At 44.5% G+C, this 18,232-nt stretch overlaps 1 protein-coding gene and 1 pseudogene across 3 annotated transcripts in view; both read left to right on the plus strand.

The window, feature by feature from the left end:
* LOC146188633 (uncharacterized) overlaps positions 1 to 17,619 on the plus strand; it is a 200,176-nt gene extending 182,557 nt beyond the window's left edge. For 2 of the 3 annotated variants that reach the window (XM_084603867.1, XM_084603868.1), the window contains exon 4: positions 17,441 to 17,619. In XM_084603867.1, the coding sequence (XP_084459993.1) occupies positions 17,441 to 17,543 (103 nt within the window). In that variant the 3' untranslated portion in view covers positions 17,544 to 17,619. The remainder of the gene's footprint in view (positions 1 to 17,440) is intronic. The other variant, XM_084603865.1, reaches the window with a different exon arrangement.
* On the plus strand, positions 164 to 12,806 carry LOC146188639 (uncharacterized; annotated as a pseudogene).
* Positions 17,620 to 18,232: the final 613 nt, after the last annotated feature.

Consider the following 18,232-nt stretch of genomic DNA (forward strand, 5'->3'; position numbering starts at 1 on the left):
ACTTATTAGACGGAGCCAATGAGACGACTTTCTTTAGAGCCGAGGAACCAATAGGACGCCGGTGCCCACGAGGTTGTTTCCTTGTGAGCACCTCGTGAATTTCAAGAAGACGCGGCGCATCTCTGCCTGGCACACAAATACACAAAAGGTGAACCAGAACCACATGGGCAGCAAGGACACAGATGGTACAGAACACAAGGCTCCGTCCGCGCTCTCAGCCGTCGCCCCCAAACCCTCAGGTGTCATCCGGCTGGGACGCGAGCTTCCAACAGCTCGCCTGCTTCGCAGCCAATTAACCATTTTCCGAACGGCGTGGATCGCGAAGAATACCCGCCGAGAGGTCAAGGGAGGCCTCACCACGCCCTGGCGTGAGCAAGGCCATCTCTACAATGGTGCGCACCCCCAACAAGAAGGAGAAAGCACAGCCACGCCGTGCAGGCAAGAAAAAAGACCGCTTCCCGGCTGTGCACGGGTCAGAAAAATCGGCGCGCGACATGGGCATAGCTCGCTATGTGACAGTATTGTGACAACAAATATATGAAAATGAACATAACATGCCTGTGCTTTTCTTAGTTATAATAAAGGGACTCTGAAACAGTAATTGAAGTAATATTTTAACACAAGGAATTCATAGTGATGGTCTTTGCGAAATGCAAGTCAAATTTAAAAGCGCTGAGAGGAGTGTATGATTTATCAAAAGAAAAATAATAAAATGTACTTGGCATCCACTTGAAACCGAATAGGGTGACATCTTCTTGCGGGCCTCTTATCAACGATAGCAATTGGGCTTTCTGGGTGTGCCCACTCACTGGTTCTGGTGGAACATTGTCACTTGTTTTCTTAAGCCTGAAGCTTTATATGCCTTGTGCAACATGGCACTGTTGTCATGAGTAAAAATTAGTTGTGCTAATTAGGTATAAAATGAATGACAATGTATGCCGTTACGAGAGCTACTAGAAGCTACATATTCAATTGTGCCTCGCTGTCGGTCCACATCCGTCACGCTGTGCTCATATCTTAAAGCCACCGAAGCAATGAGTTGGACAGGAGCATGCACAAAAGATACTCCTGTGCCAAGGCCCTTACCTCTGCTGCATGTCATGCCATTCACTTGCAAGGCATCTAACAGACACCAGATTTGATCTTATGTATAAAATTTTGATGCAACTGTCTTACTGCAGCTTGCTGCATGGTGTCATGCAGCTTTGGTAATTCGCATGCATCATTAGTCTAGCTAGTGGTAGGAATTCGAACCTACATATGTGCATCCAGTTGTAAGCCCTAAACACCTCCCTACACCACATGATCGAACGGGTGTTTTCAGAGATTGAGGGGAGAGGGAAATGTCAGAGAAGCAGAATGAGCACAGCATCAAGCTACTGGTTGCGTGGTGGCGTGCACAACAGGAGGAAGTTTTTGCCTTTATACGAGCAGGCGGTCATCTTGATACTTATTTTTTCTTGCATGTCAGCATGTGCTGAGTTGAGGGGGAGAGGAGGAATGTCTTTTATGTTCACCAATACGTTTGGCATTACTGAAGCTAGTTTAAATGTTCTTGAATTGTGGAGCGCACTGATGGAATACCTGTTTCTCATGTGCATTTTTGGTTTAGTAAATAGATTTTTATGTTCCCCTTAAGCTTAGGACTTAATTTTTGTAGATAACATGAATTTGTATGAGAAAATGAACATGCTGGTGTTCATGACTCAAAGTGGATTACATTGATTGTCATCTTGGTGGCATTCATAGAGCAAAATCATTTCACATAGTAATTTCAACCTGTGAGTTACATGCAGTTGTAAACTTCATAAATCTCATTTTTTTGGTATGTGATTGAACTATTTATGGAAGATATATATTTTTGCCAGGAAGACCTTTCGGCATTGCGGTGGACATATCGTGCTTTGGCCCTTGCCTGCTTAAAATTTGAGATTTTCATCCGTGGGGTGCCTGCGAAAAATTCTCCATGCTTTGTTTTGTTTTCTTTCTGCTTCTTTACATTCTCGCGAATACCAGATCTTGTGATTTTTTTGTACAGCTCCTGAGAACTGTGGGATAGCTATGTATGCGACAGCTATGATGAAAGTTGTAATCTTTTCGTTCAGCTCATCTGCGCTGAGGTGATCTGAATAAATATTTTCAAGGTTAGCTTTTGATTGAAATAATACCCACTTAGCTAGGTGAAGCTTCCACCGTCGTGGTTTGTTAGGTGTGATGGCTGGTGAAGGTGTTAAGCTGATTGTGACAGAGAAATGATCACTTCCCTGTGGGTTGTCCTGAACATCCCATTTAAAATCTGTAAAAATTGATGGTGAACTAAAAGACAGATCTGAGCAACTCATTGCTCCAGTACTTGGCGAGCAGTAAGTAGGTTTGCCAGTATTGAGCAGGCAAACATTGCACAAAATAAAATATTCTAAACTGTGCCCCTGCTATCGGTTTGTTTACTTACCCAAAAAGTGGAATGTGCATTAAAATCTCCAACTACCAGATACGACTCTGGTAGCTGTTTAAAAAGTGATTCCAGGTCATGAAGTGTGGCATTAGAATGGGGTTGAAGGTATACAGAACATAATGTTATTGTTTCGTAGTGCAGGATAGTGACCGGAACTGCCTCATAATTAGTTTTGAGGTCAATTTGATTAGTTGCGACAGAATTCTGAATGATAGCAACACCTCCGGATAACCTATTTGCTTGCTGTCAATCACAGTGAAAGACTTTATACTTTTTTAGAATGTTTATGGTGTTTAGGCCCAAGGTTTGTCTCCTCTAAATATAGAGCAACCGGGGCAAGTAAATTTAGAAAATCAGCTACATCACTGTAGTTTCTATGAGTGCGCGGCAGTTCCAGCGGACCAGAAATGCCATGTTTAATTATTTGTGAAGATGGAGCTAAAAACTTAGGTTTCCGGATTATCCGGTTCTGTTATTTTATTTTGCTCTCTTTTTCTTTCATTCAAGAGAGTGCCACTGCTGGAGCGGGGGCGAGTGAGGGGTAGTATCCATTGCCTGCTCGGAGGCACTGGAGGTTCACAGACGAGCTGCGGGAGAAGAGATTTCAGGCTTCTTCCGCGAAGAAGCCTTTTGGGCAGCTGGTTGAGGAGCCGGCGGGCCCTGTTTCTCAGCTGACAGAGCAGCTTTTGATGTCCCTGTTTGAAGCGGAGGTGCTCCTGCGTGCAGCATAGCCTGAGCAGGAACCAGATCCAAGTGTGGCGCGTCGCCCCTCCATGCCATGTTGGAGTAGTTTGCTTTCACTGTGAAAACAAACGGGTTTTTATCTTTGATTCGTTCACGTACTTCTTTGAAAATGATGTTTTCGGTTGTTTCACTGTTATAATTTCCTTTTCTTTTTTCCATGACTGACATGACCTAGAGTATGCGGGGTGGTCCCCCTTGCAGTTTGTACAATGCGGCGCAGCAGCACAGTCATCGGATACATGGTCCTTTGCAGCACATCTAGCACATGTTTTGCAGCTTCGGCAACTCTGTGAGCCATGACCAAAACGTTGGCAGTTAAAGCAGCATCTGGGGTTGGGTATTTACTTGTTGTCTTTTCTTGTTTTGATTCGGTGCACCTTAGTCACATTTTGTTCTTGTAGTCCCTCTAGCATTTTTTTCTCTGTGAGGTTCAAGATGTCACTTTCGGATATCACTCCATGAAAACCAGATCTACTGCAAGCTTTAGTGCGTGAGTATTAAGTGCCCCACTAGCAAGAAAGCTGTGATATATTGGGATGAAGCATTGTAGTAGCAAATGCTACCTATTGGAAAGGAGGAAATCTAGTACCGAACTTGGTAAATGTGTAGGATGAGTGCTTTTCTAGCAATTTCCAAACGTATCACTGCTTAAAATGGAGCCAGCAATTTATTAATTTTATAAAAGTTCTTAATATTCGTGCCCCGATTCGTAGTGCATAGCAGTGAATTTTTGAAACTATTCTCTGGTATGATATACATCATGAGTACACGTGAGTGACAAGCCGAGGCTGCCATTCGCTGCCACCAAAAAGGCCATGACATCACGGGAACACATGGAGAGTCGTCTGCTCATGTTGGTGCGCGTGCCTCTCGTGCATGCACAAGCTCCACCATTACTTTCGTGCATGTTTCTGATCGATTGCTGCCGCATTTTTCTGTTGACGGCAGTTGCACTTCGAGCTCGGTGTCCATATTGGAGTAAAGGCGGATGAGAAATAAAAAAAAGCAGTGATCGACGATTGCAGGAGGGAGAAACACAAGATAAAGAAAAGGGGCCCTACAACGGGATGTCGGTAAACTAAACATCAACTAATGATGTTTTTCATGGGCGAGTACAGTGCGCTGTTCTATTTATTTTTCTGGTGCCTCTGAGCATACAAGTTCAGAAGAGAGAGGAGCATTATTTTCAATCATCAATATCTTCGCTGTTAATGAAGCTAGCTCAAAAATTCTTGCACTGGAGCGACGAGTGATGGACTACCTATCGCTTGTCTGACCTTGGTAAATTAATTTCATGGTCCCTTCAACTTTCTTGCTTATGCAACTTTTGCAAATAACGGGTCCCAAAACTAAGCTCAGTTGTGATAAAATTCTCAACAATGCAGCATACAATTTGTCAATCTCCATTTTCCAGGGATAACTGAAAATGCAATAAAATCTACATCTGAGGATTCCTAAAGCTCAGGATTGTCAAATCTGGATGCTGGAAATCCTTTAATTGCCTAATGTCCAGGGACTTCATGTGATGAACAAATTGTGAATAATAATGTTTGGTTCGTACCCTTTAAAGGGAATTTATATATGACTTCATTTAAACTAGAACACTTGACGCACCCTGTCGAATATAGGACAGAGGATCGACAACAAATGCTGAAGACAGTGATAAGGTAACACTTAAATCATACAACTGTTATTGGTATGTTCTTAGAACTGCAAATATTGTGAAACAGAGCACTTTTGAAAAATATTTTGGGAAGTGTGCAGGTATAATAGGCAACCTAAACATTTTTTACGTAACTCCTTAACACCACCTAGCATAAAAAATAACACACTTTCAGTACGTCTACGATAAACAAACAGGAAGAAACGTGTGACCAACAGTGAAATCAGCCATTTACCTTGTATCACTGCAAGCTTTCAAGGAGATCGGCTGATTTTTTGGCTGGGTTGGAAATTTTGGGCAGTACCGTCCTTGGAACAATAAAAACATAATTTAAGTTCAGTCTTGTAATGACTTGAGCTTATATTAGTCAAGAGTTCAGAAAGCTGCAAAACATTTATTGATCGGCACCTATAAATTTAAGACTAATGCTTACCCTTGGCCGACCTCTCCATTAGCTCCTTCGGACCATAGAGTGCAACAGCCAGCTTCTTAACGAAGATTGTGTTCTTGGTGGTCTTCGATAGGGCCTGCCATTCGGAGATAATGATTCCTTGTCCCAGGTTTACCTTCAAAGTTTACAAATTATTGCAAAAAAACCTTTCAACAAAAACAAGTCCATATATAACAACCTTTAAGGAGTGACTTACATTTGTTATGCTAGAAGGAACAGAGTAAGTTACTATACACTATGAACAAAAATATTCAAATCAGGAGTCACAGAGAGCCGTGAAGATAGTTTTTAAATGGAGACAACTGTATCACACTGTTTAAAAAACAAATTGTTCTTACCATGCCTTCTTCACATGCATCCACAAACCTTTCTCGAGAGCCACTCTTCTCTTGTTGCAGTGGCCTGTCATAAAGAGGCTGTTCTTTGGGTGCTGAAATAAAATAGACGTAACATCAAAAACATTTTTTCTCTTACCTCTTGATTCAGAAGCAAGACCTTGAATTTCCAGTTTGTTTTGTTGAAATACAGAGGGAGGTTTACGCACAGTTTTACTAAAAATTCAGCACCTAGCACTGATGTAAAACCAAGTTTATGGGAGTATAGTTTTGTTATAACCCTGCATTATTGTAAAAAAAAAAGCAACCATGTGCACAGTAATGTACAGTAATGCTATCTGTAGTATAAATACACATGTAAGCATGGAATATACTTTTGGGAGCATGGCCAAGAATCTAAGGGATTAGTTTGAGGTATCACGCTCCGACTGCAATGTTTGTGTAGATTTTGCTGTGGCTGGCAGTTATTTCATGATCTGCTATACACTGCTGAAACAAAACAATTTGGTTTCATAGTATGATGCCTACAAATGTAAGCATGGAATATAATTTTGGGAGCATGGCCAAGAATCTAAGGCATTAGTTTGTGGTATCACACTCCGACTGCAATGTTGGTGTGAATTTTGCTGTGGCTGGCAGTTATTTCATGATCTGCTATACACTGCTGAAACAAAACAATTTGGTTTCATAGTATGATGCCTACACATGCAAGCATGGAATATACTTTTGGGAGCATGGCCAAGAATCTAAGGCATTAGTTTGAGGTATCACGCTCCGACTACAATGTAGGTGTGAATTTTGCTGTGGCTGGCAGTTATTTCATGATCTGCTATACACTGCTGAAACAAAACAAGTTGGTTTTATAGTATGATGCCTACACATGTAAGCATGGAATATACTTTTGGGAGCATGGCCAAGAATCTAAGGCATTAGTTTGAGGTATCACGCTCTGACTGCAATGTGAGTGTGAGTTTTGCTGTGGCTGGAAGTTATTTCATGATCTGCTATACACTGCTGAAACAAAACAATTTGGTTTCATAGTATGATGCCTGCGACTGATTAGTCCTCTTTTTCGGCATGATAAAATAATTTTGATGTACACAGTAATGACTGGAAGAAATTTTGTATTTAAAGGTGCAGCAGAATTTACATGCTGTGTGCAAGCTAGAAATTTACTATGCTCCTTACCATTAGTCGACCTGCCTTGAGGTGGATGGTATGTGCAGTGCATCATGTGTTGGCTGTGTGGTCGTCATGTCTGAAAGAATCAAATTTACATTTCAAATATAGACAAACAGTAATTTCCAAAATGTAACAGTGCTCCCTTGGAATTTTGGACATAAAGTTGCAGCAGCAAAGCAAGTGCACCAAGAACATGCTGTATATAAGACCAAAAATATTTGTTTCCTATGCCCCTTACCGTCAGCCATGGCTGCCTTGAGGCAAATGGCACATGTAGTCCATGGTTCGACTTGTCCTTGTCTAAAACAATCAGAAATGTACATTCCAAATATAGTAAAACGTCAGTGACCTCTAAAATCATAACAGGGCTTCCTTGGCAACCAAACAATAGCAGAAATAGGGTCAGTATGTACTGAAGAACACTAAAAACAAGGTGTATGTCAGCTCAACTGTGTGATATGCACTGAATCACTGGCCTTCAATAAATTAATCAAGATAGGCATTCCACATTCTATATCGCCAAAAGCAAAACAGTGAATATTGTAATTGTTCTCACCTTCCATTTTCTTCCTGAAGCCGCATATTCAGGTTCCTAAGCTTAATTAGCTCTTCATCCTTTGCAGCTAACTGCCTCTGTAAGCTTACAAGCTCATCCCTAGAGGATCTTCCCTTGGGCTCGGCTGAAGCGATGAATTCTGGGGAAGTCTTGGCCATTTTCGGTGTTGGTCGGCATACTTCTTTTTAAATTCTTTTTCTTTGTTTCCAGCATATTCAACAGGTTGGACTTGTGGAGGTGTCCTGTTTTTTTTTTTTTTAAAGCTTCTACATTGGAAAAAAAAAGAATAAACACGAAAAACTTTGTATAAGTACTTTAAATCTGCACAAAAAACGGCAGACTTCTTAGCTATAAATACTTTATATCTTTTTACTTTTTCTTGCCTTTTTAAGTTCTCCTCTCGAAAAACTTCATCCTCAGATGATTATGGAATCCTGACTTTTTATTCTGATTCTGTTCTTCGCCATCTTCATTTCGACGTCGGCCCGAGATACTGTAACAAAAATCTAGTTGCAGTCCACAAACTGTAAAAAAAAAAGTCACAATTAATAGTGAAATCAGGAATGCCTTGGTAGTCCCCCCCTTCCTTAGGAATATGCATCCAGAATTTAATGTCGAAAGAAGGGCCAAACGAGCCGAAGCTCTAGAGCAACGGTTCAAGAACATGGGAGCAAAGGAAGTAGTCTATGTTGATGCGGCAAGTGGCAGAACAGGTGCGGCGGTAGCTTCGGTAGTCGATGGCAGAGGGGCACCGGTATCCGCGGCAGCCATCTGAGGCCGCAACATAGAGACTGCGGAGGAAGTTGCGATAGCGCTAGCTTGCGTAGGAACAGAAGCCAAGTTCATAATTAGCGGCAGCAAAACTGCCATTCAAAATTTTGGGAAGGGGAGGATATCGCCGGAGGCGGCCAAACTCCTCACCCAAAGAACGATAAATAGGAAAATTCAGTTAATTTGGACACCCGCTCACGCTGCCGTCTCTGGTAACGAGGCAACTCACGAGCTAGCCCGAGCTCTACTTCCGGGTAGCCGTCGAGCCCCACGAACACTGGGCATACGACGAGCGTCTGCAAAATTACGGGGAAATCATCGACCATTATAAATTGGGACGTAGACTGGTACCCCCTCCAGATGTTAGGCTAAATAATAGAGAAGCTGTCGCGTGGAGGCGGCTACAAACTAATACGTTCATGAACCCGGTCTGGGCGTTTCACGCGCTACCAGACTTCAAGGACAATGATCTCTGCAAACACTGCGGGGCGAGAGGGACCCTCGACCACATAATTTGGGAGTGCCCACAATCTTCAGGGATAGGGCAAAATATTACAAGTAGAGAAGCCTGGGATACCCTGCTGCGAAGCGCGGACCCTGCGATCCAGCACCGCACCGTCCATCTGGCGGAAGAGGCAGCAACAAGCCAAGGGCTACCTGCCAGCCTCTAATCCGCGGGCACACGACTCCCCGTTTCCGATGGAAGTAAAAGTTGTACAATCAACAAACTGTTAAGGAAATTCCACAGCGACGGGAGTTGGCAAGAAAAAAAACACAACTCGGGCTATGAGAGACACCGCAGTGGAATGCTGTGGGAATATTGACCACCTGAGGTTCTTTAATGTGCATTGACATTGCACAGTACAAGGGTGCGTTGCTTTTCACCTCCATCAAAAAGCGGGCGCTGTGACCGGGATTCGATCCTGCAGCCTTGGGTATAGCAGTCGAGCACCCTAATCTCTACACCACCATGGCGGGGTATGAGGGTGTGCAGCGGCTGTCTACATAACTACTGCAGGGGTGAAAATGTCGACTTACCTCCCAAGAGCAGAATTCTGCCTTTGTCAAAGTCGTCGTCCTCGTGGTCCTTTCCGTTTGACTGTACCTTACGTAGTACCGAGCACCGTCGATAAAATCGGTTGGCCCCGTCGGTTTCAAGTCTGTTATATCATGCACCGACACAATTGCCTGCGTTAAATCATCTTCGTACCGCACACATGCATGCGTAATTATCCTAAACAATGGACCCGGTACAGCCACACGGTGCAAGGATTAAAAACAACAAAGAAAAGAAGTCGTACATGGATTGTATTAGATCGTGTCGATATTGTTACGAACGAAGGAGGAAGAAGAGGGCAGTGGCGCGGGCAGGAGCGTGTGCACTAGGCCCGCTCACAGATTCATTAAACGTCATCTCACGACCATCGAGCATCGTCTTTCTGTCCTGTTCTCCTGCTGTCATCGCTTGCCGCCACGTAACACTTGGTTGGAGGTGCAGCGTACGTCATGCCCATCCTCGCCTTCGAGCATCGACACCATCTGTAAGCCGGGACCATCAACCGAGGGCCCAGGGACATTGCCGAGCAGCTTTGCCCCAGCCGCTCAAGCCCAGACCTGACCAACTACCAGCCCGGACCTTAAGACAAGAAAAGGCAGACCAATCAGAACCGAGACGAAGGACCCGAAGGAACCGATGGACACGAACACGCAACCCCCGCCCAAGCTGCCCGACACGATCTCGAGCCATCGGTCCCATGGACTCTGGTGACGGAGGGTTGACAGCTCTAGGGGAGGCGGATCACCCACGCATCAGACATCGTACCGGCAAGCCGTTATATTCTTACTTCTTCCTCTTCTTCAAGCATCCAGACCCACCCATCATCATGCCATGGAATCATCATCGGTAAACTTCGTCTACGATCAGGACGATCGTAGCCCCGGGTCATGTTACGGACAAAGGAGGAAGAAGAGGGCAGTGGCGCGGGCAGGAGCGTGCGCGTTAGGCCCGCTCACAGATTCATTAAACGTCTTCTAACGACCATGGAGCATCTTCTTTCTGTCCTCTGTTCTCCTGTTGTCATTGCTTGCCGCCACGTAACAATATATTTCAGGGACAATAGGGTCGATCTTGACGTCTTGACAATCTCCCATTTGGTCCAAATCCTTCGAGCGTCTGAAAGCAAGCTGTCGCAAAATATTTATTTAATTCGGTTTTAAATTAAAATGTATTCTAAAGTTGAATTAAACAAAATTCACCCTTTCATTTCACTTCAGTGTAAGATCCCTATGGACATCAATTCATGGCGGCCACGAGCTTGACCACATTACGGTGGTATTGTTCCACAGGGTCGACTTTTCGTGTGTGCATTATTGTCTCATACCACCCGGTGGCGTTAAATAGCCGTAGTAGTAAATCAGGAAGGTCATTCTGATCCTGCATCACGAATATTAGTTAATGTTGATTTCTGTATTCCTTCGTGTCTGCGTCGGCGTGGTAGCAGCTCAGACAAGATGGACGATAAACCATCTTCATCGACACTGGAACGTCTATTTCACTACGATAGTTTAGAATGAGCCAAGCGTTCAACGAAACGGAAGAAGAAACGTTATAAGCAACATTTATTTGCCGGCTTTGAAGAAACGCTCCCAAGGTCGACAAGATACGAGCGTGACAAGTCTTCGAATATTGATGAGGTATGTACTATGATACATACGTGCACGCAGACACTGTTTACCATATGAGTGATTGTGCAAGACTGATTGCATACGCAAGACGTGTTCACTAAACGGGGAGCTTATACTGCACACGACGAACACCACTTAGCGCGTTGTGTTGACCTCGGCAGCTAGGACAGGCCGGAGTTGTGTGGTGATCGTTTGCTTAAGGGCGAATTTTGGCATTTTCGCTGAATTAGATACGCGCTCAGATTTGTTTCATGTGGGAACAAGGAACAAGCAATAGAGTGCATGGCGATAAACGAGTGATTCGTTTGCAAGCATTAGGCTGCTACTGGGACTGAAGCAGATTTTTAAACTCTTTATGCGTTTTAGACAGAAGGGCATGCGGCCAAATATTGTACTCGACCCCTCTACTGAAACGTAAACAAAATGCTAGCGAAAACAAGCCAAGCCAAGGTGCCGTGTCCGCTGATCACAAGCAACGATCAGGAATCAAATTGGTCAGATCCCCTCGACTGTCGCGAACTGACACGTTTTTGTGGCTCTTGCAGACACCGTCGTGCGAGACTATATGAATTGTGTGCTTCTGGGAGTTGGACCTCAGTTTCTAGAATATTGGCTTGAAGGTATGAAGGAAGTTTTACATTAGAAACAAGCTAGCAGAGTTAGACAAAAAGCTTCTTGAAATGAGGCCACCTAAGGATGTTGGTAGATTACCAAGGTCTATGAAAGAAAGTTTTGGAAAGCGAAGGATCTAGATAGTTGGATTCTCTACTACAGCATGTCTGTCTTAGAGGACTTCTTTGGTGCTCGATACCTTCGCCACTGGGCGCTTTTGGTTGAATCCTTGCACGAGATGTTACAGGAGATCTTCATCTCTGACATCGATGAAATTGATTTACTAGTGCTAGAATTTACGGTCAAGGCAGGACATTTGTACGGAAAAAGTAGCATGACCTACAAAGTCCATCAATTAGGTCATCTTGTGAAGAGCAAACATCTGTGGGGGCCTTTATGGGCCCATTCTGCATTTCCTTTTGAATCTCGAGATGGGTATCTTAAAGCTCGTATAAAGGCAGGTAATGGTATTCCTCAGCAAATTTGCCGAGCTATGGCATTGCAAACTGCAGTGTCTAAACTCAGTGACCTCACAGACAATACAAAGGTCATGCATTACTGTACCTCATTGGAGAACCATATTACTCAAAAGGCTGTAGCAGTTTGTGGAGAGGGAATGCGGTTCTTTGGAAGGGGAATGCCATTCATCGCACATGGAGGTGCCCTGCAATATTTCAGACAATTTTCTTCCCTGGTTCTTCAGTATAAGCGCATGATTATGGACAAGTTCATTTTGACAACCTCTGCATATAGTGCCAACAAAAAAACAAACAACTCTGTTGTCAAACTTTTTGATGGAACTTATGATAGGATAGAGAAGATTATTCATGATGGCTCAGCCTTCCTTATCTTGGCACCACTAAAATGATAGAGAAGATTATTCATGATGGCTCAGCCTTCCTTATCTTGACACCACTAGAATGATAGAGAAGATTATTCATGATGGCTCAGCCTTCCTTATCTTGACACCACAAGAATGCTTGCCAGCCACATATTTCCCAAAAACTCGACAAAACCATTTTTATCAAGTATCAGGATCAGCAGTATGCACACGTTGTTTCGGTCTGTCAAGTTTCAAGTATCTGCACATTCATGGCACCTCGGAAGAAGTTTGTTGTGGCTGTTCCTAGTGCTCTCACTCTAAAGTAATGAAGTAAAAGGACTGAATTTTGTATTATAGTAGAACCTAATAAAGCAGCTATGAGAATGGGAAACTACACAGCAGCACAGATCTACAGCTTCCAATACATTTGCATGTTTTCCTCTCTGTCAGGCATGTAAGGTTTGTAGCACGCCTACTTTTCTCTTTTGTTGAAAGAACGTCCTGCCTCAGATCCCGACTTTAATGCTAGTTTTCTTTTTTTTTAACGATTTTCATTGCCTCTTTAACAGTACTTTCAATTCTATCACAAAATTAAGTTAGGACAGGGGACTGTAACAGGTGGTAGCCAGCCGCTGGACCACTTGTTCGGAGCAGGATGGCGTGTAATGAATACAAGATCTGTTAGAGCATCTACGAATAAGTACAAAAAAATTATTGTACTATAGTCTCGATTCAGCTCTATGGCATGAGACACAGCTCATTGGAGGTTCAGCAGCTCAGTAGACATCATTATGACACAAATGAATAAAGTGTATGGAATGGCAGACGGGCTTTACAAATCACATTTACAGGGGAGGGCGAAGCGGACAGCTAGTACTTCGACATCAGATGCCGCTTCTCGGCACGTGGTAGGCGTGCGTATCTGCAAGTCGCTCACACGAGTTTTCTCTGTAGTGGGAAAGTCGTGGCGAACTGTGTGGCGTGCTGGTGTCACTTAGGTTGCTAAAAAAATGCACCGTGAGCTCCTCATGCATGTATTCCAACAATGACACAAGGACAGCCGCTAGCATGTCGGGATCCCAAGGAAAGCTAGAGGTGCACGGCGGACAACCATCGAGGTTAAGAAAACTGAAAGGGCAGGGAGTAGCGAGGAAAAAAAACGTCGGGCTGGGGGCGGACAAATGAAACCGCCCAGGAGGAGAAGGAAAGTAGCGGCAAAGAGTGGAAGGAAAGGAATGAGCTGAGAGGGAGGAAAAAATGAGAGCAAAAATAAAAAAGTTGCCGTTGCCAGGACATTTCGCGAAACTAAGCGGAAGACATAGTAAATGCGCAATTAAAACGCTGCATTCCCAGTGATTGCTCTTTGCATATTACTTGTGCTCATGCAAGTTATCGTAGACTGAAATATAGACCACAGGACAGCTTCAATAAAAATTATGCAATGATCAAGTGCATCCATGAGCGAACTCCAAACTAATATTGATGCAATCGAAAGGGCCGAGTGGAGGGCTCACGGTGTCAGATGCAGAGCAGGCTGAAGGTTCTTCGAATGGGCTAGCAAAGGCGATCGCAGTAGAACGAAATAGGTGTTGACGTTCATTCGAAAAGTTCGTGAGCAGAACCGCTGACTGTCCTTGGCGAGGGTGGATGAGGGTTCAGACTGCACAAATACCATGTGTAAACAAAAGTGAATGATTTTCCTCGGCAAGCACTGTCTCATCACATAGACATCCGCAGGCGACACGCTCAAAAACACTGGCCCAGGGGAATTATAACACTGTGCACAGAAATTTAAGCGCCGAACAAGACTGTTCAATGGCCGAGTCACGATCCGTGTTCGCGGTTGAAAACGTGACGGTGTGTTGCCTAAGCTCAATAACAGCTTCAAACTCCCGCAGGAAATCCACACCAAGCATCAAGTCGCGCGAACACTCCTGGAGCTCAAGGCACTTAACAACAAAAGTGGTGTCATGAATTTGCACCCGAGCCGTGCACTGTCCTATCGGGGTGACTACGTGTCCACCAGCGGTGCGAATTGGTGTGCTGGACCATGGAGTCATAACTTTTCGAGGCAGCTTGGCCAGTTTGGCATGTAGAATACAGAAGTTCGCTCCGGTGTCCACTAACGCACCTGTGTTTATCCAAAAAGCAGTTATGTCAAGTGATGAGCAGTTATGCATTTCCGACGTCTTTTTCGTAGGGCCTGTGGCAGTTGACATCCCCGTCGTCGGAGGGACTTCATCGTGATGACTTCTAGCGACCCCCTCCCCAGAGGTCGTCGTCTTTAGTTTACCCTGCGGGGGCTAGGGGATCGTTGAGGTGCCTCACGTGAGAGTCTGGGATGAGGCAGCAAGGAGGATATCGTGACAGCCGCCGCTGAGAATATAGACGCTGTTCAGGAACATACGCTTCGATTTCCCTGTGTCGTCGTCCATAAGGTGGCTGTCGCGCGATGGGGGCAAAACCCTGCAGGCCTAGTTCACGATAAGGGCACTGTCGAAAGAGATGGCCAGGCTCGCTACAGTGAAAAACAGGGGCCATCGATCGGGAGCACGCCAGATGTCTGATCTTTGCCAAGGTGGTCGTTGATTTGAAGTGTACTGGGCCAGCTGCATGCATGGAAGAGGATCTTGAGATACAGGAAAAATTGGTGCCTGAGCTGGTGCAGTAAACAAAGGTGGCGTTGGATCTTGTCGTACAGGGACAAATGGCACTGATAATGGGGCAGAACGTGCCAAAATATCTGCGTATGTTTGAACTCTGCTGAGTAAGACTGTAGGTCATCACCCAGTGACTGAGGCCTGATGGCTTGTACCTCGTCGCGAATGATATCAGCACTAAAGGCGCCCTGCAGTTGAGGCACACTGCAAAGCTTTTGCAGTTCGTCTCACACCACAGAGCAAATGAGTTCGCGGAACGGTTCACTGGTGACTATAAGCTGGAAAGGACTCAATAGGGGATGTAGCGAATTATGGTCTGTTGTAAGGGTTCGCCCGCTGCTGAAGGACCTTCTTCATTGTCGATGTCGATGACACCAGGCACCGTCGATGACACCAGGCACTGCGTATACAGAGTGGCCAGTTTCTCTAGCACGATTTCCCCCCCGTCCTTCAGCAAATCTGTAGTTATCTGATCCTCTCCAGCTGATTTCCCCCTTTTCATAGTTTCTAGTGCTTTCTTGACCTCGTCCTTCGTCGCTGGTGGAACGTCTGACTGTTTTTCCCTACCGCCAATCTCATTACGGTCCTGACTACTTTGGCTACTGTAGAGATCTGTATAGAACTCCTCGGCTACTTTGACTATCTTGTCCATATTAGTGATGACATTGCCCGCCTTGTCCCTTATCGCATACATCAGGTTTTTGCCTATGCCCAATTTCTTCTTTACCGCTTTAAGGCTTCCCCCGTTCTTTACAGCATGCTCAATTTTCTCCATGTTATACTTCCTTATATCGGCCACCTTGCGCTTATTGATTAGCTTTGATATCTCGGCCAATTCGATCTGGTGTGTTGGATTGGAAGCTTTCATACTCTGGCGTTTCTTAATCAAATCTTTTGTCTCCTTAGACAGCTTACCGGTATCCTCTCTAACTATCCTACCGCCTACTTCTACCGCGCACTCAGTTATGATATCTCTGAAATTATTGTTCCTTGCCTCTAGGGTAATGTCGCCATCCTCAGTTAGAGCTGAATACCTATTCTGTAGCGAGATCCTGAACTCTTCTGCCCTCCCCATCGCCGCTAATTCGTTGATGGGTTTCTTTGTTACTAATCTATTGCGTTCCTTCTTCAGATTTAGGGTAATTCGGGACCTCACCATCCTGTGGTCACTGCATCGCACTTTCCCGATTACCTCTACATCCGGCACAATGGCCGGGGTTGAACACATTATGAAGTCTATTTCATTTTTAGTCTCTCCGTTAGGACTTTTCCATGTCCATTTCCGGTTCTTCCGTTTGCTGAAGAAGGTATTCATGATTCGTAAGTTATTGCGCTCTGCAAACTCAACTAGTAACTCCCCCCTGCTATTCCTAGAACCAATGCCATAGTCACCTACTGCCTTGTCTCCTGCCTGTTTTTTGCCTACCTTGACATTGAAGTCGCCCATTAGTACAGTATACTGCATCTTTACTTTTCGCATTGCCGATTCTACATCTTCATAGAAGCTTTCAACTGCCTGGTCATCATAACTACACGTAGGTGCATAGGCCTGTACAACCTTCAGTTTATACAGCTTATTAAGCCTAATTACGATGCCTGCAACCCTCTCATTAATACTATAGAATTCATCTATATTACCCGCTATATACTTATTGACAAGGAAACCTACTCCTAGTTGTCGCCTCTCTGGTAAACCTCGATAACACAGTACATGCCCATCCTTCAGTACAGTATATGCCTCATTTGGCCTCCTAACCTCACTAAGCCCTATGACATCCCATTTCATGCCCTCTAGTTTCTCTAACAGCCTTGCTAAACTAGCTTCACTAGCTAGGGTTCTAGCATTAAACGTTGCCAGGGTCAGTTTCCAATGGCGGCCTGTCCAGCGTAGCCAGGCTTTCTTAGCACCCCCTGCTGCGTCACAGGTCTGACCGCCGCCGTGGTCAGTTGTTCCGCAGCCGCTGGTGACTGAGGGCCGGGGTTTTATGGAGCTTATCATAGGAGGTTGTGGCCAATTACTGCACCAGGGTGGCCAACTCCTGTTCTGACAAAAGCATACTCTGACAAAAATGTTTCTATGAAAGATTTAGTGCCTTTTTACTGGTTCAGTGTCATTAATTCAGAGCCAAAAGGACAAAAACATTGTATAAGCAGAGCCTCCTAGCTTTACCAAAATTTATTAAGTGCACAGTTGTGCAGATACTGGCATGCATTGACAGCAAGAGTACCAAACACGCACTCCGCCTTCATGATAGTGGCCAAGCTAATCCCATCGAATTTAAATATTGTAGATGAATTTTACTTTATGGTCTTTCACTGGCACACACATTTTCCTTTCAGTGCTTTGCATGAAACAGCCACAGTTTGTGTTAGCATTTTCCTTTAGTCTCATTTTTGTTGTTTGTAGTGTGTTTCTTCTAAAAGATGCAATGTCATTGCCAACTGGTTTCAGTGTTCAAAGTGCTTCATTTTTTGGCATTTGTGCATGTGTTCTATTTTGCAGGTGCAACGCGCAGACTTTTCGAAACAACGGAGGCGTGTGTTGCAGATGCCACGAAAAGGTGGTTTATGTTTGCTGGAGACCAGGACGGGGCCCGCAACGCTAGGCGTGCCATTACAGAATCGACAAGTGCATAAGTTATGAAACTGGTGCTGATCGATAGAGTAGCTGAAATAAACAAAATGCACAAAGTCAATGTACTACCTGAGTGTGGTGTATTTTGCAGTACTCATCTGTCATATACCAAACAATATTCCTGTTGGCTTTGCAGATGTATTTATGTGCAAGAACATAAATGAATGGTACAACTACACAAGGCAATTAATTATGCCTCTCATTCATGTAGACTTGAAGCAAGTCAGCTTGTTTGACATGTTTTGGAAGCCTACTCCAACAGTAACTAGCACTTTTTTTTTTCCAGGAAGCTTGCAGCATTGTTGAATGCTTACTGCTGCATTTTCACACCAGCTTGTCAAGTGGCCGTACTAAGTTTTTTTCAGACCTTCTAGAAGGCCTCTATATATTTTATATATCCAGACCGGGGGGGGGGGGGGTGGCCCCAAACCTGTACAGGTATAAAATGTTGAATAAGGTTACAGGAGGGTGGAAGCAACTGGCTGTTGCTGAAAACAGGTGCTAGGAAAAGGCTAAAATACACATTGGCCAACATGATTGGCATACAATGAAAGAAAATGCTTGGATTCAACGTAGTGGAGGACTCCGGAAATTTCGACCACCTGAGGTTCTTTAACGTGCACTGACATCGCACAGCACACGGGCGCCATGCTTTTCGCC

The sequence above is a fragment of the Amblyomma maculatum genome, chromosome 5, assembly GCF_055883805.1.
Source record: "Amblyomma maculatum isolate TAMU_Amacu chromosome 5, ASM5588380v1, whole genome shotgun sequence".
In the NCBI taxonomy this organism is placed as follows: domain Eukaryota; kingdom Metazoa; phylum Arthropoda; class Arachnida; order Ixodida; family Ixodidae; genus Amblyomma; species Amblyomma maculatum.